Source organism: Hyperolius riggenbachi, chromosome 8 (genome assembly GCF_040937935.1).
Source record: "Hyperolius riggenbachi isolate aHypRig1 chromosome 8, aHypRig1.pri, whole genome shotgun sequence".
Taxonomy (NCBI): Eukaryota; Metazoa; Chordata; class Amphibia; order Anura; family Hyperoliidae; genus Hyperolius; species Hyperolius riggenbachi.
In genome coordinates, this window is record NC_090653.1 from 196,582,303 (window position 1) to 196,605,427 (window position 23,125).

Consider the following 23,125-nt stretch of genomic DNA (forward strand, 5'->3'; position numbering starts at 1 on the left):
ATAAAATCTTCTATGAACTCATCATACACCTAACAGAATACCTTGGGGTGTCTTCTTTCTAAAATGGGGTCACTTGTGAGGTTCCTATACTGCCCTGGCATTTTACGGACCCCAAACTGTGAGTAGTCTGGAAACCAAATTTCTCAAAATGACTGTTCAGGGGTATAAGTATCTGCAAATTTTGATGACAGGTGGTCTATGAGGGGGCAAATTTTGTGGAACCGGTCATAAGCAGGGTGGCCTCTTAGATGACAGGATGTATTGGGCCTGATCTGATGGATAGGAGTGCTAGGGGGGTGACAGGAGGTGATTGATGGGTGGCTCAGGGGGCAGTTAGAGGGGAAAATAGATGCAATCAATGCACTGGGGAGGTGATCGGAAGGGGGTCTGAGGGGGATCTGAGGGTTTGGCCGAGTGATCAGGAGCCCACACGGGGCAAATTAGGGCCTGATCTGATGGGTAGGTGTGCTAGGGGGTGACAGGAGGTGATTGATGGGTGTCTCAAGGTGTGATTAGAGGGGGGAAATAGATGCAAGCAATGCACTAGCGAGGTGATCAGGGCTGGGGTCTGAGGGCGTTCTGAGGTGTGGGCGGGTGATTGGGTGCCCGCAAGGGGCAGATTAGGGTCTAATCTGATGGGTAACAGTGACAGGTGGTGATAGGGGGTGATTGATGGGTAAATAGTGGGTGTTTAGAGGAGAGAAGAGATGTGAACACTGCACTTGGGAGGTGATCTGATGTCGGATCTGCGGGCGATCTAGTGGTGTGGGTGGGTGATCAGATTGCCCGCAAGGGGCAGGTTAGGGGCTGATTGATGGGTGGCAGTGACAGGGGGTGATTGATGGGTGGCAGTGACAGGGGGCGATTGATGGGTGATTGATAGGTGATTGACAGGTGATCAGTGGGTTATTACAGGGAATAACAGATGTAAATATTGCACTGGCGAATTGATAAGGGGGGGGGGGGTATGAGGGCAATCTGAGCATGTGGGCGGGTGATTGGGTGCCCGCAAGGGGCAGATTAGGGTCTAATCTGATGGGTAACAGTGACAGGTGGTGATACGGGGTCATTGATGGGTAATTAGTGGGTGTTTAGAGGAGAGAAGAGATGTAAACACTGCACTTGGGAGGTGATCTGATGTCGGATCTGCGGGCGATCTATTGGTGTGGGTGGGTGATCAGATTGCCTGCAAGGGGCAGGTTAGGGGCTGATTGATGGGTGGCAGTGACAGGGGGGGATTGATGGGTGGCAGTGACAGGGGGTGATTGATGGGTGGCAGTGACAGGGGGTGATTGATGGGTGATTGATAGGTGATTGACAGGTGATCAGTGGGTTATTACAGGGAATAACAGATGTAAATATTGCACTGGCGAATTGATAAGGGGGGTCTGAGGGCAATCTGAGCGTGTGGGCGGGCGATTGGGTGCCCGCAAGGGGCAGATTAGGGTCTAATCTGATGGGTAACAGTGACAGGTGGTGATAGGGGGTGATTGATGGGTAATTAGTGGGTGTTTAGAGGAGAGAAGAGATGTAAACACTGCACTTGGGAGGTGATCTGATGTCGGATCTGCGGGCGATCTATTGGTGTGGGTGGGTGATCAGATTGCCCGCAAGGGGCAGGTTAGGGGCTGATTGATGGGTGGCAGTGACAGGGGGTGATTGACGGGTGATTGACGGGTGATTGACAGGTGATTGACAGGTGATCAGGGGGAATAGATGCATTCAGTACACGGGGGGGGGGGGGGTTCTGGGGGGGGGGTCTGGGGAGAATCTGAGGGGTGAGGGGGTGATCAGGAGGGAGTAGGGGGCAGATTAGGGACTAAAAAAAAATAGCGTTGACAGGTAGTGACAGGGAGTGATTGATGTGTGATTAGGGGGGTGACTGGGTGCAAACAGTGGTCTGGGGGGTGGGCAGAGGGGGGTCTGAGGGGTGCTGTGGGCGATCAGGGGGCAGGGGGGGGGAAATCAGTGTGCTTGGGTGCAGACTAGGGTGGCTGCAGCCTGCCCTGGTGGTCCCTCGGACACTGGGACCACCAGGGCAGGAGGCAGCCAGTATAATAGGCTTTGTATACATTACAAAGCCTATTATACCACGTTCATGCGGCGATCCGGGTGCTAGTAACCCGCCGGCGCTTCCGAACGGCCGGCGGTTACAGCGAACGGGGGGCGGAGCCAGTCCCCGACGGCTGATCGCGTCACGGATGACGCGATCGCCGCATAGCAACACCCGCAGCCGCCCCCGCCGATGGGCATATTGCGGTCGTTTGGGCCCGGACTTTGCCGCCGCTCATTGGCTGGGGGCGGTCGGGAAGTGGTTAAGGAATGTGTAACCCATGGAAAGGGATAATTTTTTTTGCAATTCAATTGAAATATTTTTGTGGATATGGATACCCATTATCAGTGATTTAGATTGATTGATTTTGTAATAGGAGGCATTAGAGAAACAATTTAGAGTGTTTATAAGATGTGGTAGGTATTTTCCGGGGTTAGTGATAGCAAGGATGGTGTCATCGGCAAATAAGTCTATCTTGTGATGGTGATGGCCAATTTGGATGCCTACAATTTCCGGATTATCTCTGACTGCTATGGCAAGCGTTTCCATTATTAATGTGAATATGAGAGGTGAGAGGGGGCACCCCTGACGGGTTCCGTTAGTTATGGTGAATTCTTTAGATACAAAACCATTTGAAGCAACCATAGCAGTGGGACAGGAATATAGTGCCATGATACTTTTATGGCTATTGCCTGTCAAGCCAAATTTAGTTAAAGTTGCTGAGAGCAATCCCCAATGTACTCTATCGAATGCCTTCTCTTCATCTAATGATAGATACAGAGAAGGCACCTTGTTGAGTTCTGTATATCGGAGTAAGTTTATGAAGCGCCTGGTTCCATCGCTGGATTGACGGCCTTTCGTGAAACCTACCTGGTCAAGACCTATTACAGTGGGTAAAATTTTCAGCAGACGTGTGGCAATAATTTTTGCATATAGTTTTGTATCTCCATTTAGGAGTGATATGGGCCTATAACTAGTGGTGAGAGAGTTATCTTTGCACTGTTTTGGAAGAATGGATATTTTTGCTGAAATATATTCTTTAGGCAAGGAGCCACATTGAACAAAGGAATTGAAAAGTTTAGAGAGTCTTGGGGCTAAAATTGTCTGGAAGCACTGGAAATAGTTATTTGTGAAGCCATCCGGACCAGGGGCTTTGTTGGGTTGTAAACTTTTAATGGCTGTGATGACTTCTTCTATCTTCTATCGATATTTCTGAATTTAGAATGTCTAAATGTACCTTGGAGATGGCTGGGATTTTAAGAGAGTCAAGAAAGTTAGAGATAATGCTTTCAGTGAGTTGCGGTGTGTTGGAGTCTGGTCGCAAATTATATAATGTGCCGTAGTAATCACTAAAGGCATCAACAATTTGTTTAGGATTATATAGCTTTTGGTTTGTTTGGGGGTGGATTATACTCTTTATTCTTGTTTTGGCCTGTTTTTGTTTAATTATATTTGCTAACCTTTTTCCAGCTCTGTTGCTTTGTAAATAATGATTAGTCCTAGCTTTGGTTAGCATGTATTGATATTCAGTCTGAAGTAAGATTCTCAGTTCTTGTCTAAGTTTTAAAAGGTCTGAATGCAGTTTATCATCCACTCTATTTTTTAGGGAGTTCTCTGTGATTTTAACTTGGTTTAAAGGGAAGGTTCAAGCAAAATAAAAAAATGAGTTTCACTTACCTGGGGCTTCTACCAGCCCCATGCAGCCATCCTGTGCCCTTATTGTCACTCACTGCTGCTCCAGTCCCCCGCTGGCAGCTTGCCGACTTCGGAGGTCGGCGGGACGCATTGCATACATTTTTACGCATTCCCGCTAGTGCAGGAACATCAACACATACATTTTTACGCGTTACTGGTTTAACGCGTACATTTTTACGCATTGAACCAGTAACGTGTAAACATGTATGTGTTAATGTTCCTGCACTAGCGGGAATGCGTAAAAATGTACGCAATGCGGCCCGCCGACCTCCGAGGTCGGCAAGCTGCCAGCGGGGGACTGGAGCAGCAGTGAGTGACTACGAGGGCACAGGATGGCTGCATGGGGCTGGTAGAAGCCCCAGGTAATTGAAACTCATTTTTTTTATTTTGCTTGGACATTCCCTTTAAGACTCTGTTTATGTTTTCTATTTTTTCCCTTTTTCTTTTGGCTCCCAACCTAATGAGCAGCCCAAATGGTTGAGGTTTCAACTTGCCCATTTTCATTATTGATAAAGAATTCTCTGAGTTGTTCTTTTAGGTATTGTTGAGATTCTTCATAGGCAAACAGTGTGCTATTAATTTTCCAAGAACCAGCAGTTGGTTGGTGGTTATTAGTTTGTATTGTTTGCGACACAGGGCCGTGGTCATCAGGTAATTGGATGTATTTGAGAGTTTTTATATCTTGTAGTGAAATTTTATCTACCAGGAAAAAGTCTATATGGGACCAGGATGTGTGAACCTGGGAATAATGAGAGTAGTCCCGTTCAGAGGCATGAAGGACACGCCATGGGTCATAGAGATTTTCTGTGTGAAGAGTTTTGCAGAGAGATGGCATCCTTGTTCTACTAGGTTGTGTTGAGTCAATTTTAGGGTCAATGCAAATATTAAAATCACCTCCTATGTAAAGCGGGCCTTGGGATATTTGTTTGGTTTTGGTTAATACCTTCTTAATAAAAGATAGTTGACCAGTGTTAGGAGCATAAATATTAACAATTGTCATAGGAGCATTATCTATAACACAATTAACAATTATATATCTGCTCTGGGGGTCTTTGATAACCTGTTTAATATCTAGTGAAAGTCTATGATGAAACGCGATTAGAAGACCTCTCTTCTTCTTCTAGAAGTTGTTAAAGATTGTTGTTGGATAGTCTTTTAGTTTACAGTATTGTTGTGAAGCGCCTGTTAGATGGGTCTCTTCCACCAGCAGGACGTCCGATTTATTTTTAGAAGATCTTTATTTAGTGCAAACCATTTAAATGGAGAGTTCAGTCCATTTGCGTTTATCGAAGTGAGTTTTAGTTCCATAAGAGTTCTGTAGATTGCGTAGGTAGTATAGGGTGGGGGATATAAACACTAACGGTTCTGTGTGTTATGATGAAGGAAGAATAGCAACCAGGGTGAATGACTGTAGTGAATTTGAGTAAAGGGCCTTGGATAAGGGTAAAATACATCAAACATAACAACAAATGAACAATGCGAACTGAGATGATCAAAACCACCAAGATGTTTTAGGTGGAGAATGAGAGGGGAAGCAAGGGGAGACCAGGATCGGTGTCCTCCCACAGAATGCACATGGGGATGAGGGTTGAAAAGGTATAACGATACAACCCTATATGTTATTTTTTGGTATGCCAGTCAAAAGGATTTGTGGATCCTGAGGATGAAGCTCTGGTTGTTGTATTTGGTGTAGCCGTGTCTGGTTTGATTTACCAGCTTTTAAACAGTCGGAGACCCTCCTTAACATCACAAACGACATGGGTTGTTCCTCCTTTGGAAATGAGCAGCTTGAGGGGAAAGCCCCACTTGTATTTTATCTGGTGGTTAGCCAAGGTAGAGGTAATAGTGCGCATCTCTCTTCTAAATTTCAGTGTCGCTTGCGGCAGATCAGGATAGATCTGAATTTGTTTGTATTGCTCTGGCAGAGAACGGATTTTGTACATAGATTGTAGGATGCTTTCCTTTACGTGATAAAATGCTAGTCTCAGAACCACATCTCTTGGTATGGTATCAGGCAGGTGTTTTGGTTTCGGTACTCGGTGAGCTCTGTCTATTATTATCTCTTTATCGGGAGTTTGTGGGCTGATTGACAAACAGCTTTATTAGGTATGGTTTTAGTTGATCATTTGTTACAAACTCGGGTATGCCTCTGATCTTGAGATTCTGACGTCTATTTCTGTCTTCCAGATCAATTATTTTCCGTTTCATCTGCTCAATCTCATCTGAGTTTTGATCTAGGCTATCCACCATCTTGTTGTGTTCCAGTGTTAAAGCATTCACTCTGTCCTCTGTGGTGGAAATTCTGTCCTCCATGTCAGAAATAGAAGTGTTGACAGAGCGAGAAAGTGTGGAGAAATCAGCTGCTATAGATTGCTTTAGTAAGAGCAGCATACTTTTCATGAAATCTTGTGTGAGGGGCTGATCAGTAGTCTGCAGTTCCTCTAAGTGGTTTTGAGCTGCCACCACCGCGGCTGCTGCTGAGGGGATGTGTGGTGCAGTGTTGTCAGATTGTCCTACCTGAGAGGAAGCTTCATGGTGTGCTGACAGCTTCAGTTTTGATTTCACTGGGCTACGTAGGGAAGGAGAGCCCTCAGGAGGAGTGGATTCATCCCCAGAGTGGTGTGATGAGTCAGAGGGGAGAGAGCCAGGCTCTGAATGAGCCGATTGCTGTGCTTGCTGTTCTGAGCCTGCCGTGGCCTGAAGGGAATCTCTCAAGTCGGCGCCATCTTGTGGAACTGAGAGATAGCGGTGCTGTCGCTCTGTGAAGAAATCAGTAAGTGTCATGATTCTAATGCATTGGTGTGCAATGCAAGGGAATCGCAAGGAAGATTGTTCTGTCACTATGCAAGAAACACTAAAACAGGAATTAAAGGAATAAATATAAAGATTTATTGTAAACAGTCTCAAGAGATAAACAGCATAAATGTTGTACATTAAGCTCATGTACAGAGTTATGCAACTAAACTGTTAAACAGCTTACATAAACAATCAGCATTACGATCATGCATAGAATCAAACCATCAGGATGCATAAACAATTAGCATTAAGTTTATGCAGAGAATCATACAAACGTCAGGCTATTAGTATAAGCAATGGTGCAACTGGAAACTAACACAGTAGCAGAAGCTATCAGGGATTGTATATGCTATGGGCCCCCTGCATATATGATAATATTCAAAGGTATCCCAAGCATAACAATAGTGTGCACACTGAACCCCGAACCTGACTAGATATACACTTAGGAATTATATACACTATATACATAGGCAAAGTAACAGAATATAATTGGCAGGCAATGGAACGTCATACATGCAGAGTCAAACCAGAGAAACAATCAAGATACAATCGCTTAGGCAAAGGGTTAGTCAAATACAGCAAACAGGTCAAACACGGCAAGAGCAGATACAAGGCTGAGCAAGACAGGAAGGCTAGGACTCAGGATCAGGAACTGACATTGATGAGCTAGCACAGGGTGGTCTGTTAAAGCAGCTTATATAGTGTGCAAGAAAGTCAGATGACAAAGTCCAGGTGAACACAGACCTGCCCTCATTAAATCTGCAATAACAGTTCTTGCGAGTGAGACCTCAGCTGGTGGCAGAGAATAGTTCAAGCAGTTTCAAACACTGAGGACACAGAGGATATCTGCTGGCGAAATGGAGGAAGTTCATCAATAGTTCAGGAAATTTGCCAGCAGATGCATTTTGTGACAGTAAATTTCTGAGGCTTGCCACTGTTTTTCTTTCGTTTCCTGTTTGCCTCCAAGTCCATCGGCAGTTCATCCTCCGGCCCCTGTGACATTTTTGTTGATTTATGGGCTGTTTTGTGCCGTTTAGGGTAGATATCTGGAGGAGCTCAGCTAGGCAGCTACCATCCGTGCATGCAGCCGGCCACGCCACCCCTGAGCCAGATTACTTCTGTGTATTACTTGTGTTATACTTCAGACTAGTTCCAGGGTGTCGAGACCACGGACCTCACACCCAAGATTAGGAACTCTGTGTTACTTGTGTTATACTTCAGACTAGTTCCAGGGTGTCGAGACCACGGACCTCACACCCAAGATTAGGGACCTGTGTTATCTTGTGTTATACTTCAGACTAGTTCCAGGGTGTCGAGACCACGGACCTCACAACCAAGATTAGGGACTTGTGTTATCTTGTGTTATACTTCAGACTAGTTCCAGGGTGTCGAGACCACGGACCTCACACCCAAGTCTAGGAATACTCTGTACCATCATATTATACTCCAGACTAGTTCCAGGGTGTAGAGACCACGGACCTCACACCCAAGACTAGGCATTGTTTGATATCTGTTATGACCTGTTGCATTCCTGACTATCCCTCTGCTTTCTGATTCGGTACCTACGCATATCTGATCTCTGTTGCCAAACCCTGCCTGCCTTAGGATACCGAATCAGCCTTCTGTCTTTGTACCTTGTCTGTCTGTGTGTTGCCGACTTGGCTTGCGCGACCTCGAGAGCTATCTCTCTCCTTAGGAGATAGTCTCCAGACCTGTTAGTGACATCCACCTTCAGGTGTCACTCACTCACAGGTCCTTCCCACTTCTGCCTGGGACTCCACCCCTTTGGAGATCTCAGGCTGCTGGAAGGTTTTGCCTTCCTAAAGTGGTATCGCCCATACTGCCAAAAGACCACCTGCCCCTCGGGTGGTCTTACTCATAGTCATTACTGTTGCACCAAGCACTCACACTATAAAGGTGTCCAGAGGTTAGTTATACTTGGATTATCGGTGATTCTGCAGATCATCAATAATCAGGTATAATCTGTATTCTTGGTGATACTGTAGATCGCCAATAATCAGATTCTCTCTGTGTGCTGACACCGATCGTTACAGTAATGCAGCGAGTTGATAACAGTCTATATATTTTTCCCAGTATTGTAGAACCACATTTGCCCACCATGTTAGTCTGTTTTGATGTGGTCGTAAGTGTTTGGGTATCTAGGGAAGGGCTCGAGGGTGTAACCCGCTGATATGATGCTCTAGGGCAGGGGCCAGGAACCTTTTTGACTGAGAGAGCCATAAACTCCACATATTTTAAAATGTAATTCTGTGAGAGCCATGCAATATGTTTCAAACTGGGACAGTGACAGTGTCAATTGACAGGCAGCCTATTGAGTCAAACTTGACAGGCAGCCTATTGGGCCAATCAAAGTGCGGAGATCTTGTCCTACAAAGTTACTGGACCTGACAGGGTCCAGCGTGGGACAATTGGAGCAGCCATTTATTTTGTGGTAGCGTGAGTTAGTGCAGCTAGTACGAGTTAGTAGTGCATGCTACAGCTTTAGCATGCCTACTTTGAAAATGTTATTTGCGCTGCCACAATAAGCTGCGCTGCTTGAGCAGTGTAGCTTAGTGAATCAACCCCTACTGATTTCTATGTGAGCCAAATGTAGCCACCAAAAGAGCCACATCTGGCTCCCAAGCCATAGGTTCCCTACCCTTGCTCTAGGGCAACCCACTGTTTGTTTGCTCTATTTTGAAACCATTCAATTATATGATGTAAAAGTGTACAGAGGCTCCAAAAGAGTAAAATATGCTAAAACATTTAAAATATTCGGGTGGCGGCGGTGGACCTGCCACTCAAAAACAGACACGATGCTGTTGCTTGCAATTCAGACAATTTATTCACATACTCCTATAAAATACTGCTACGCGTTTCACGGGCACAATCCCGCTTCATCACGGTGTAAAAGACAATTGTAAATTTCAATGTAGTATATTTTGGAAAATTATAAACCTGTGTGTGTGGTGTTGGTCAAAATGTATAGTATCGGGAGATGCGGTGGGAGTGCAGAAATTTTTTGGATTGTAAAATGGCGTGGAGTGTGGCATCGCTGGACAGTAAGATATGGTATAAGTGTGGTAATGTGATGATAGAAGTAAGGGGAGGTGTGAGAGGATGAAATCCTCATTCTCACAGAAGATGGGATAAACATAGTGAAAAATAGAAAAGTTACTTTCATATAAAAAATGACACAGTTGGTTACGCAGGTAGTGAGGTGCATGGTGGGGGATAGTAGTATATAAGGGAATGGTGGGGGATAGTAGTATATGAGGATATGAGGGAATGGTAGTGAAGGGGACATTAGACCTATTAATACTAAAGTTAGGGAGTGCAAGGTTGCAAGTAGAGGTGTATGAATGAATATCAGGTAATAAAAAAGATACATAAATGGCACTTACCAGCTTTAGGTCCAATAACAGCTTGGCACCTCTGTACTGGTGTGCCGACAAGGTCTAATGTCCCCTTCACTACCATTCCCTCCTATCCTCATATACTACTATCCCCCACCATTCCCTTATATCCTCATATACTACTATCCCCCACCATGCACCTCACTACCTGCGTAACCAACTGTGTCATTTTTTATATGAAAGTAACTTTTCTATTTTTCACTATGTTTATCCCATCTTCTGTGAGAATGAGGATTTCATCCTCTTACACCTCCCCCTACTTCCATTATCACATTACCACACTTATACCATATCTTACTGTCCAGCGATCACACACTCCACGCCATTTTACAATCCAATACATTTCTGCACTCCCACCGCATCTCCCGATACTATACATTTTGACCAACACCACACACACAGGTTTATAATTTTCCAAAATATACTACATTGTAATATACAATTGTCTTTTACACAGCGCTCTAATACGCTATCCATCTCTGTCATATTTCAGTGATACTCCGTTTTAGTGATTGCCTGATGAAGCGGGATTGTGCCTGTGAAACGCGTAGCAGTATTTTATACTTTTGGTGATGAATCCAATTCTGAATGAATTAAAGATGGTAGGAATTTTTTAAGTCTTTCCACTATAATTTTGGCTTATAGTTTGAGATCAATATTTAAAAGAGAAATCGGTCTATAGCTTCCACAACAGTTGATATCTTTTCCTGGCTTGGGAATTAGTTATGTGAGCCTTAAGGCTTTGTTCACATCTAAAATTGAAATCGCAAATGCCAGCGTTTTGCAATTTTTGGCGCATTTTTCCTCCTCCTGGGGTTCACCTGCGTGCTGTGTTTTTAGGCAGGCGTTTTGTAAGCTTTTTGGGGGGACAATTTGCGGTTTTTAGCTAGTTTTCACCCAGATTTAAAGAGCCCCTTACATAAATAATTGTAAATAATATAATTAATATTTTAATGAGTGTACTGGGCAGGATATATAAGGGGAGTGGTACCTGCAATGCTTTGTGGGTAATAGAGAAAAGTATAGCCATGGAGGAATAGTTGGTGTTCTTCTTATCTGCTGTTACTTATTTGAGGACAAGGTCCATGCCTCGTCTGTCCTGGTTGCATCCCATGAATGTGAGTCCACATTGGAAGGGACAGTTCCATTATATTGACTAACATTTAATTGATAAATCTAGAAAACCATTTGATTACACTAGAATGACTATAGGCAGCTACCTTTAACTGTTTTTTTGTGGTTATCTCTATGTAATATAATGTGTAAATGAGGTCTTGGTTCTTCAAAGCCATTGTATCTTGAAATATGTAAACATATCTGACCCCAATGGCAACAGCTATAGGCTACTATTTTGCACCCACTATGCCCTAATTTAGAAATATATTTTACTCACATTTTTCACCCCTTTTAACAATACATCAAACAGTAATTATAAACAGGGCTGCTCAAATCCGGAACTAGGAGACATCCGGATAGTTCTATCTGGATATCTCCCAGTAAACCTGTGCACGGGGGGGGGGGGGGGGGGGGGAACAATCTTGCCTGTCTGACATCTTCTTCGCCAGTCCCTCGGTACCTCCCACGATGCGCTCCAAGCGGCGGTCACGTGATTACAAACACTTCCTCCTTCCGGGTTGAAGAAGGAAGTGTTTGTAATCACGTGATGCACGTGGAGCGCATCATGGGTGGGAGGCACCGAGGGACAGATGAAGAAGACGTCAGACACATAAGATTGACCTCCCGACCCCTGTCAGTAACTGAATTTTTTATTGTATGGCAAAAACATAAAACTTTGTTTAAAACTAAAGTCAACAGTACACACAATAAAATGTGTAGCTTGCACATGTAACAATTAAATGTCTCTAATGTTCAAAGAAACTAGTTTCACCACAGTTTACATACTATCCTGTAGACATTGTGGTCTAGATGTTTATAGCCAACTACAGTCTTCCAGTTGCCTATATGTCCTACATAATGACTTTTCATTATATGAATGTAATTTTTAGTAAAAAAATATGTGCACTGTGTGCTAAAATATCTCAATTAGCAATAATCTGCTTAAACAAATAAACTGTAAACATGACAAGTAAACCTTAATTACCAGTTTGTGTATGTAAGGAGGCCACATTACATGTCATTCATAAACAATAACTGAGACATGCTGTTTGTCCCACTGTCAGGTACATTTTCCTATGGTCTGTTATGTCGACTACCTTGACCACTTAGGTCTGTGAAGACTGGTGTTGTCAGGAGAGAGGTCTTGGGCACTTGATGGTCTTTGAGACATAGGTGGTGGTATGAGTGGATAGTAGGGGTGTGCAGCCCTCTGAGAATAATTTGTAAAAGTAGTTAAAGAATAGTTGTTATGCTCATATATAGGTTGCCCATAATAAGGTGGGTGTACTGGGTGTTGGTATGGAGCTGGAAGTTGACCCATATGAGTCTGGCTATAAAAGGATTGGTCTTGGTGTTCTTTAGGTGGTTCTGGGTTGACAAATTTGTCTATAATCTCAATGATACTACGTTTGGCAGACAATAATTACTCACGTGGAATTTGTTTGATAGAGGGAGCTAAACTGATAACAAAATGGATAATGTGGTCATTCATTTGGGCACTCTCAATTTATTTTTTTCCATATGGATGACTGCCTTCTCTGTGGATGTTGTATGATCAAATTCTGACCTGGACATTCCTCTACCTGCTCTTCTTACATTAAAGGCTTGTCTGTACTGATATGACACATTATGTGAACATGGGGGACTGAAATGAGTGGATGGAATCTGTGGGGAGTGCAAAGGGATGTTCTCCTCAGCTTCTTGCATGTAGCACTAGTATCCACTGATGAAGGGTCAGTAATGTCCACATCTGTACTTGTTTCTGTGTGTTCTTCAGCAGGTAGATTGTCTTCTGTACTGTTAATAAAGGAAAATAATAATAAACCCCACCTTATTCTGAATAAGTCTCATGGCTTTATCAGTCATCAGTGCCAATACTTACGGCCCAGTCTCAATATGTGACTTGTGGAAGTCCAGAAATTATGCAAATCTGTATGGTCTACGGTGTTTGGCCCCTAAACCACTTTTTTGCTCCAATTTCTTCCTCTTCAACTCCCTTTTGAAGTTACCACAAACAGATCTCCATCTGGTTCTCAACTGTTCAACTGCAATAGACAAAAACATAAATGTTTTTTGTTTACACTTGCACATTCATTGCTACAGGACATACGTATGCAGCACTACATTTCTAATATAGGTTGTGGAAGTCCACTATCCAGAACATAGTTTTGGTTACCTGCAGAAACATCTGTCTGGAACTGAAACGGACCCAGCTTTACATCCCTGGACCAGGCCCTTGGTCTAACACCCAGTCACCTCCCTATTCCTGCAACTTTATTGGTGCTGATGCCTTTGCCCTTTCAGAAAATGTCATGAGGCCTTTTTAGCAAAGAGCCATGGCAGCACAAAAAAAAATAAAACATTTTTTTTGAAAGTGATAGAATGCACCTTTGGCATTCTATCTAACAAGTGGCCCTTTTACCACACCCTCATGCAAATGATACAAACAAATGCAGTGACTGCTGTGAGGACTACCTGGCTCCTACATAAGTATGTGTGAACTATGGAAGGAAACATAGTTGAAGAGGATGCCATCCATCCCACATTTAAAATGTATGGTGGTGTTATGTTATGGGGAACCCACAGTGCACTGATTATTACATAGCATATGGCTCAATATTTCATCACTAGAGATGGTGGTATACAACTTTAAAAAACATTACTGGCAATTGTTTTACCCAAAAAATTGGTATGGTATGATTTTACAATTAATATCAATTTGCAAAAAAAAATGATTCCTCCCCCCCCCCCCCTATTATTCTTTAATCCATACATTTGTGTCTGGTTGCTAAAAATGACATTAGAAGAAGCATTGATGGTAAAAACACACAGCATCACAAGCAACCCATGTCTGTGTGTGTATGAGGCCTATTTTAGAAGCTATGCATATTACAAGCCAAAGAGTATTGCCTTCTTTACTGCACACCATAGCATTACATAGATAAAAAATAAGATAAAAAAACACTGATGCAAGCAAATATCAGATGAATGCCAACAGAACAGTGAACTTACTTTTAGTTGCTTTGGTTTTATTTGATAATTGTTTTATTTGATAATATGTCATGTATATATGTATCATTGTATATATTTATTGTCCAGCGCTGCGTAATATGTTGGCGCTTTATAAATACAATAAATAATAATAATAATAATAATAATATGTCCTCACAAAAGTATGCAGCTATATCAGCCCACACCAGATTTGTCTTGCAGGTGTCCTTATAGTCAGGATGCTTCTTGTCGTACATTTCCGGGTGGCCCTGTATCTTGGTAATTAGCTCCTCCGTGTTAAACCAGCTCCTGCCAGTCATTTTGACTTTTTCTGCGGCCTTAGCTTGCTGTCCAAACAGGAAGTGCAGGCTGACCTTGGAAAGACTTCCCATTTAAATATCCACGGAAGAAAAAGCACGAACACAATCGCCGCATAAATTGATTTTGTTAGCGGTTTGCGCTTTTCCTAGGTGTGAACAAGGTTACCCCACAGGTTACCCCACAGGACTTCAGTGTGCAAGGTATAGAGATCGAGGCTGGGAAGTGTTTGTGTAGGAAAATGGTTAGTATCCGTAAAGGAGTTAAAAGCCTCTAACATTAAGGGGAGACGTTCATGTTCAAAAGTTCTATAGAACGTGGCGGGAAATCTGTCGGGGCCTGGGCTTTTGTAAGTTTTGGCGTGTTTGATTGCTGCTGAAAGTTCCTCTTCTGTGAAATCTGCATTTAGTGTTTTAAGTGCTTCATCATTGAGTGCCAGGAGGGCTGTCTTGGAATTTACTAGGTGATATGTTGGAGAGGGAGCTGAAGTTATAGAGACTCGAGTAAAAGGTTTAAAAAGTTTCTGCTATTTCAGTAGGAGAATGAACTTTAGCGTGTTTGGCATTAATACTAGGTATATAAGTTGAGGGTATGAAAGGTTTAGTATACTGAGCTGGGTTTTTACCACATTTGTTACTAAACTCATTATTCAAACATTGCATGCGTTCTCGCTAAATTAAAGATTTCCTATCTAGGATAGAAAGAAGAAGTTGTTTTTTTTATTAGAGAGATTGATCTCGATTTTACGGTTATTGGATGCTTTATGTGAGGTTTCTAATGACGGTACTTCGCTAAGTAGTTGAGGAATCTGGCAAGCTAGTTTTCTTTTTAAACAGGCACATTGAGAGATGAAGATTCCGCGGAGTGTAAATTTTAAAGCTTCCCATTTAAAAGGTGCCAGGGTTTCGTTGTTTTTGTGGTTTAGCTTGAAAGTATTGATGGCTTTTTTAACCACTTGCCGACCGCCCACAGCCGATGGGCGGCGGCAAAGTGGACGCCGAAAGGACCGCAATACGCCCAAGGGCGTTGCGTCCTTTCGGCATGCCGGGGGAGCGATCGCGTCATTGATGACGCGCGCTTCCCCCGGCAACTGGCTCCGCCCACCCGCGACGACAACCCGCTGGCCATTCGGAAGCGCCGGCGGGTTGTTAACCCCACGATCACCGCTACAAAGTGTATAATACACTTTGTAATGTATACAAAGTGTATTATACAGGCTACCTCCTGCCCTGGTGTTCCCAGTGTCCGAGGGACCACCAGGGCAGGCTGCAGCCACCCTAGTCTGCACCTAAACACACTGATCTGCCCCCCGCCCCCTGATCACCCACAGCACCCCTCAGACCATAAAATGCCAGGGCAGTATAGGAACTCCACAAGTGACCCCTTTTTAGAAAAAAGACACCCCAAGGTATTCTGTTAGATGTATGACGAGTTCATAGAAGATTTTATTTTTTGTCAAAAGTTAGTGGAAATTGATTTTTATAGTTTTTTCACAAACTGTCATTTTTCACTAACTTGTGACAAAAAATAAAATCTTCTATGAACTCACCATACACCTAACGGAATACCTTGGGGTGTCTTCTTTCTAAAATGTGGTCACTTATGGGGTTCCTATACTGCCCTGGCATTTTAGGGGCCCTAAACCGTGAGGAGTAGTCTAGAAAACAAATGCCTCAAAATGACCTGTGAATAGGACGTTGGGCCCCTTAGCGCACCTAGGCTGAAAAAAAGTGTCACACGTGTCATATCGCCGTACTCAGGAGAAGTAGTATAATGTGTTTTGGGGTGTATTTTTACACATACCCATGCTGGGTGGGAGAAATCTCTCTGTAAATGGACAATTGTGTGTAAAAAAAAAAATCAAAAAATTGTCATTTACAGAGATATTTCTTCCACCCAGCATGGGTATGTGTAAAAATACACCACAAAACACATTATACTACTTCTCCTGAGTACAGCGGTACCACATGTGTGGCACTTTTTTGCACCCTAAGTGCGCTAAGGGGCCCAAAGTCCAATGAGTACCTTTAGGATTTCACAGGTAATTTTGCGACATTTGGTTTCAAGACTAATCCTCACGGTTTAGGGCCCCTAAAATGCCAGGGCAGTATAGGAACCCCACAAATGACCCCATTTTAGAAAGAAGACACCCAAAGGTATTCCGTTAGGAGTATGGTGAGTTCATAGAAGATTTTATTTTTTGTCACAAGTTAGCGGAAAATGACACTTTGTGAAAAAAGACAATTAAAATCAATTTCCGCTTACTTGTGACAAAAAATAAAATCTTCTATGAACTCACCATACTCCTAACAGAATACCTTGGGGTGTCTTTTTTTCTAAAATGCGGTCACTTGTGGGGTTCCTATACTGCCCTGGCATTTTAGGGGCCCTAAACCGTGAGGAGTAGTCTGGAAATCAAATTCCGCAAAATGACCTGTGAAATCCTAAAGGTACTCATTGGACTTTGGGCCCTTTAGCGCAGTTAGGGTGCAAAAAAGTGCCACACATGTGGTATCGCCGTACTCGGGAGAAGTAGTACAATGTGTTTTGGGGTGTATTTTTACACATACCCATGCTGAGTGGGAGAAATATCTCTGTAAATGGACAATTGTGTGTAAAAAAAATCAAAAAATATCTCTGTAAATGGACAATTGTGTGTAAAAAAAAAATCAAAAAATTGTCATTTACAGAGATATTTCTCCCACCCAGCATGGGTATGTGTAAAAATACACCACAAAACACATTATACTACTTCTCCCGAGTACAGCGGTACCACATGTGTGGCACGTTTTTGCAGCCTAACTGCGCTAAGGGGCCCAAAGTCCAATGAGAACTCACCATACTCCTAACGGAATACCTTGGGGCGTCTTCTTTCTAAAATGGGGTCATTTATGGGGTTCCTATACTGCCCTGGCATTTTAGGGGCCCTAAACCGTGAGGAGTAGTCTTGAAACCAAATGTCGCAAAATGACTTGTGAAATCCTAAAGGTACTCATTGGACTTTGGGCCCCTTAGCGCAGTTAGGGTGCAAAAAAGTGCCACACATGTGGTATCGCCGTACTCAGGAGAAGTAGTATAATGTGTTTTGGGGTGTATTTTTACACATACCCATGCTGAGTGGGAGAAATATCTCTGTAAATGGACAATTGTGTGTAAAAAAAATCAAAAAATGGTCATTTACAGATATATTTCTCCCACCGAGCATGGGTATGTGTAAAAATACACCCCAAAACACATTATACTACTTCTCCTGAGTACGGCAATACCATATGTGTGGCACGTTTTTGCAGCCTAACTGCGCTAAGGGGCCAAAAGTCCAATGAGCACCTTTAGGCTTTACAGGGGTGCTTACAATTTAGCACCCCCCAAAATGCCAGGACAGTAAACACACCCCACAAATGACCCCATTTTGGAAAGTAGACCCTTCAAGGTATTCAGAGAGAAGAATAGTGAGTCCGTGGCAGATTTCATTTTTTTTTTGTCGCAAGTTAGAAGAGATGGAAACTTTTTTCCATTTTTTTTTGTCACAAAGTGTAATTTTCCGCTAACTTGTGACAAAAAATAAAATCTTTTATGAACTCACCATGCCTCTCAGTGAATACTTTGGGATGTCTTCTTTCCAAAATGGGGTCATTTGGGGGGTATTTATACTATCCTGGAATTTTAGCACCTCATGAAACATGACAGGTTGTCAGAAAAGTCAGTGATGCTCCAAAATGGAAAAATTCACTTTTGGCCCCATAGTTTGTAAACGCTATAACTTTTACCCAATCCAATAAATATACACTAAATGTTTTTTTTTTTATCAAAGTCATGTAGCAGAATAACTTTCGTGCTCAAATGTATAGGAAATTTTACTTTATTTGAAAAATGTCAGCACAGAAAGTTAAAAAAGTCATTTTTTTTTACAAAATTCATGTCTTTTTTAATGAATATAATAAAAACTAAAACTCGCAGCAGCAATCAAATAGCACCAAAAGAAAGCTGTATTAGTGACAAGAAAAGGAGGTAAAATTAATTTAGGTGGTAGATTGTATGACTAAGCAATAAACCGTGAAAGCTGCAGTGGTCTGAATGGAGAAAAAGGCTCTGGTCCTTAATGGCTAGAAAGACTGTGGTCCTCAAGTGGTTAATATCATTTTTACACAACTGGGCCCATATGCAATTCTCTTTTTCACTGGAGTTATCTCCCAGGTGTTAATTTTAAACTTGTCAATAAAATTCCTTTTAAGCCACCAGAAAGCAAGAAAATACTCAAAATAATGTTGATAGTACTTTTTCACCTACTTTTTGGTACTTGTTTAGTTGAAAAGTGCTGGAAAGTTATTTTAAATAGAAGATGAAAAATTATCTCCTAGGAGAAAACTCAGCTGAAAAAGTGAATTGCATATGGCCCCAGGTGTTGAATCTAGTGTTTGAGTTGGAGAGGTATAATGAACATGTTACTGGTGCGTGGTGTTGGAGTAGGTTATTTTTAGTTTTTGCTAAGATAGTATAACGATTGGTGTCAGCAACACAGATTTTTCTGATTATTGGTGATCTGCAGTATCACCAATAATACAGATGCTATACCTGATTATGTGGTGATCTGCAGAATCACCAATAATACTAGTATAGCTAGACACAGGACAACCAATGTGGAATTGTGTTTTGGTGCGACAGTAATGAGGAGAGGAGATCTCCCGAGGAGCTGGAGATTCAGACAATACTGGAGCCAAGAATCCCCTGAGGGGCAGGGAATTCAGACTGCACTGCAGCTAGTGGACACCTGAGGAGCAGGAACCACTGACTGTACTGCAAGGATAACCACCCGAGGAGCAGGTGATTAAAGACCACACTACAGCCAAGGATCCCCTGAGGAGCAGGGGATTCAGACTGTACTGCAGCCAGTGGACACCTGAGGAGCAGGGACCACTGACTGTGCTGCTAGAATGATCACCTGAGGAGCAAGTGATTAAGACTATACTGCAGCCAGGGATCCCCTGAGGAGCAAGGGATTCAGACGGTACTGCAGCCAGTGGACACTTGAGGAGCAGGGACCACTGACTGAGCTGCAAGGATGATCACCCGAGGAGCGGGTGATTAAGACTCTACTGCAGCTAGCAGACACTTGAGGAGCAAGTATTGCAGACAGTGCTGCAAAGACTGATCACCTAGAGAGTAGGTGACAGCTCTTAGAATTCCTCACTGATGGCTAGACCCACTAGTGAGAATGGAAAGGTCAGACAAGCAGGGTCAGCAACGTATGGACAGATAAGGTACAAAGACGGAAGGCTGATTCGGTGTAAGGTACAAGCAGTGTCGGCAACAGTAGTCAGATAGGCAGAAGTACTGAATCAGCAAACAGGAGAATAGTCAGGAAAGCAGAAGATCATAACAGATAAATAGTAACAATGTAGCAATATCCTAGTCTAGGTGTGAAGTCCTTGGTTTCAACACCTGGGATCTAGACTAAAGTATAGTACAGAAATATCACAATGCAATAGTACTTTAAGCTATCAACGGAAACTGGCTAAATGTGAATTCCCAGCTCCAGCTGGTTCTAACACACTGTAAGATCTGACTAAGGTCTGAGCGCTAGCACGTTAGCGTTTGCAACAGCAGACAACCAGCAACTGACAGGCAGGTCCTATATATACTCAAAGCGCTCCACAGTGCCGCCCCAGTCACTCAGCCAATCCGGAGCACAGCTTCGAGTCAGCTGACCGGCTGATCAGCTGACTCCCCTCTTACTTGCATAAAGGTCGTGTCGCCTGGCGTGTGGGCGCGTAGCTCTTAATCTATGTGCACCAGAAGGACCAGGCAAAGCAGCAGCATGTAGCAGCGCGGCAGAAGCCGCTGGCTGGGACGCGGAGATAGCCGCCATGCCGCTTGCCCATGCGGCGGCATCTCCGCTATCCTTTACAGATAGACTTAGAAAGGATAGTGCGATTATTTGAGGAGTCTAATTCAGGTGATAGATATACATTTAGGTCCCCCCCCCCCCCCCCCCGAAGAATATGGCCTTAATACCATGCTTTTCACCTATATGCCAAGCCCCCATGTGAACGGGAGACCAGTACTCCTATCCGACTATGGTTACCCCACAGGTTACCCCACAGGACTTCAGTGTGCAAGGTATAGAGATCGAGGCTGGGAAGACAAGCGTACTACCAGAGCCCACGAAGCAAGACAATGTAACTGGGTAATATCAGGTATGGAGGAGACTACACAGATCACAGCAGGAGTAGTAGACTAGAGACATCTTCGAGCTTCTGTTGTCCACCACACTGAATAAGACAAGGACAGACAAACATACAGACAGGAAGGAATGTTTGCCAATGTAATCGGTACCTCAGCGTTGGCAAACATCCACCCAGGAACAAACAAGACAGAACAAGAAGGAGCGTAACTACGAGCAACCGCTTCTATAGTCACGTCCACAGGGTCAGATCTAGCAGGAGCACTAGCCAATCACTCCACAGTGATGGATGCGTCCATACTAGCAAGACTGGAAGGACTCTGCTGTCTACCCACGCAGGAACAGCAACCCTCCACAAGACAAGACAAGGTAAGGCAATACAATTCATAATTAAAAACACGTGACCCAGCAAACAGCTATGGCAGAGCTGAACGCTATGATCGGCAAGATGACAAGAGAGGAAGAGGCTTTTATATGAACATCATCCAATGAGAGCAGGCATGCAAATTCCAACACAGCTGAATGGTAATCACTCAATCCTATTTTATTCTGATTGGAAGCTGCAGGCTGATTGCAGATGGATAGGACTCTTATTACAAATGCATACAACATTTTGCAGCAATATGCATGCAGGGAATTCAGCACTGTCTGGCTGCAGCTCAGCTGCAACAAGTCATAGGTGGATTCATGACAGCATCCTGAGCTGCTCTGAACCGCAGAGTGATTGCAGATGGCAACAACACTTATTGGGAATGCAGCCAAAACTATGCAACTGAATACATGCAGAGAAATCATAACTGCCTGGTTGGTGTTCCACTGCAACCAACAGTACATGCTACAGGAGAGATCTTGACATCGCTCGTAGTATGTGGGCTACTATTTGGGATTAGTGCTGCAATAGAGCAACACAGATGCCATGCTTTTCTGTAAAATGCATGGCCATCTGCATTTCAGAGCAACACAAGAGTGTGCCTCAGTCCTAATGCTTTTACTCATGAATGATCTGCAACCACTGGGTCATTGCGGGGGCTATTGGGTGGTCCAGTTGCTCCTCCCTCCCGCCTTGCAGAATATCACTTGGAGCAGTAAAATAGTAACACTTTGTCTGGTCTTCTATTTAGGAGACAAAACGTAAATGGTGATTTAGTATTTTCATAGTTTCACAAAGAGTATACCCTCACAAGCTAATCAGTGGTGACTGCCATGATATTCTATGTAAATTATGTAATGTAAAGAGTCTTTGGAAGCCGTGATCATGAAGAAAACTTTTTGATTGAAAAAAGCAAAACAAAATCAATAAAACGTTTTGATTGAAATATAGATTCCCATGATTGTATTGCTTTAATAATCAGTAGTAATTATCTTTGTCAGGAAAAATGACATCTCTGATTAAAGTGGAAGAATGTGCTGCTGAGCATGAAGTCAGATCGGCTTTATATGAAGAAGAAGAGGAAGATGATGACTATGAATCTATAATATATGATATACCACATATTGATGTACGAGCTCACAGTAAACATAAACCTGTCACATGGACACACTACATTGCAGCGATAGAAGTGGAGTGGGACTACCAACTGACAGGTGACAAAAAGTAAGTGAAAAACATTACACATAAACCTGCATGAACTTCACATTGTAGGTCATTTATTTATTCATTTATTTACTGTTACATTATATTTATACAGGGATTTTCACACCTCAGTGCACAGTGTTGAGATTAACATCTGCTGCAGAGCTATACACAATGTCACATATCCATTTTCTGAGGTAGACTATTGTCCACAGGATTAACCAAAAAGTAGGAGAGGACATCTAACTGTGAAACATCAATTGGCAAAACACACAAAATGGCTTTAAAAGTTTCCCAAGCCTTTATTAACCTAATGTGCTCCCCCGGCGATTGTCGCTCTCCTCCGCTCTGGCCGGCATCCCCACTCGCTCTGACGTAAGTATCGGGTCCCGGCTTGATTCATCAAGCCACGACCCGGAACTGAGCGTTAGTATGAGCGGGGATGCTGGCCAGAGCAGAGGGTTCCACAGCGGCTCATTGCTGGAGCCTGGGAGGTGAGAAAAGGCTTCTGGCTACAGGGGAAACATCTGGCTGCAGGGGGGACACCATGCCCAGCAAGCCACACTCGGGATCCAGCTGCCTGACCCCCCCCCCAAACGCGCTCCTCCCCTGCAAAATCGTCTGGTCCTTAAGGGGGGTTAGGCAGCCGGTCCCGAAAGAGTTAAGTAAATAGCAGATTAGATTAAAAGTGCAATAAAAACACATGAGATGGCCGTCCCAACGCTCAAAACACGCAGCTCGCAATCACACACAAACTATAAAGGTGGCCATACATCTAGTGATTTGGCTGTACGATTGACAATTCGCATTGATTATTTTATCAAATCGAGAGAGAATCGAGTGTGTTCCAGTATGCCCAATCAGTGAAAAGTGACTGAGATCATGTCAAATTGACCAGCTTAGTTGATTGAGCAGGATGGAAGATATGGGTCGATCGCACAAGAATCCGCTGTTGTTCACATGTCATTTGATCGACTGAATCAATT

At 43.3% G+C, this 23,125-nt stretch overlaps 1 protein-coding gene across 2 annotated transcripts in view; it reads left to right on the forward strand.

Annotated features, from left to right (window-relative positions):
* Nucleotides 1-23,125, forward strand: part of LOC137527537 (coagulation factor VIII-like) — a 506,000-nt gene that overhangs the window by 142,586 nt on the left and 340,289 nt on the right. For both annotated transcript variants that reach the window (XM_068248081.1, XM_068248082.1), the window contains exon 8: nt 21,938-22,160. In XM_068248081.1, the coding sequence (XP_068104182.1) occupies nt 21,938-22,160 (223 nt within the window). The remainder of the gene's footprint in view (nt 1-21,937; nt 22,161-23,125) is intronic.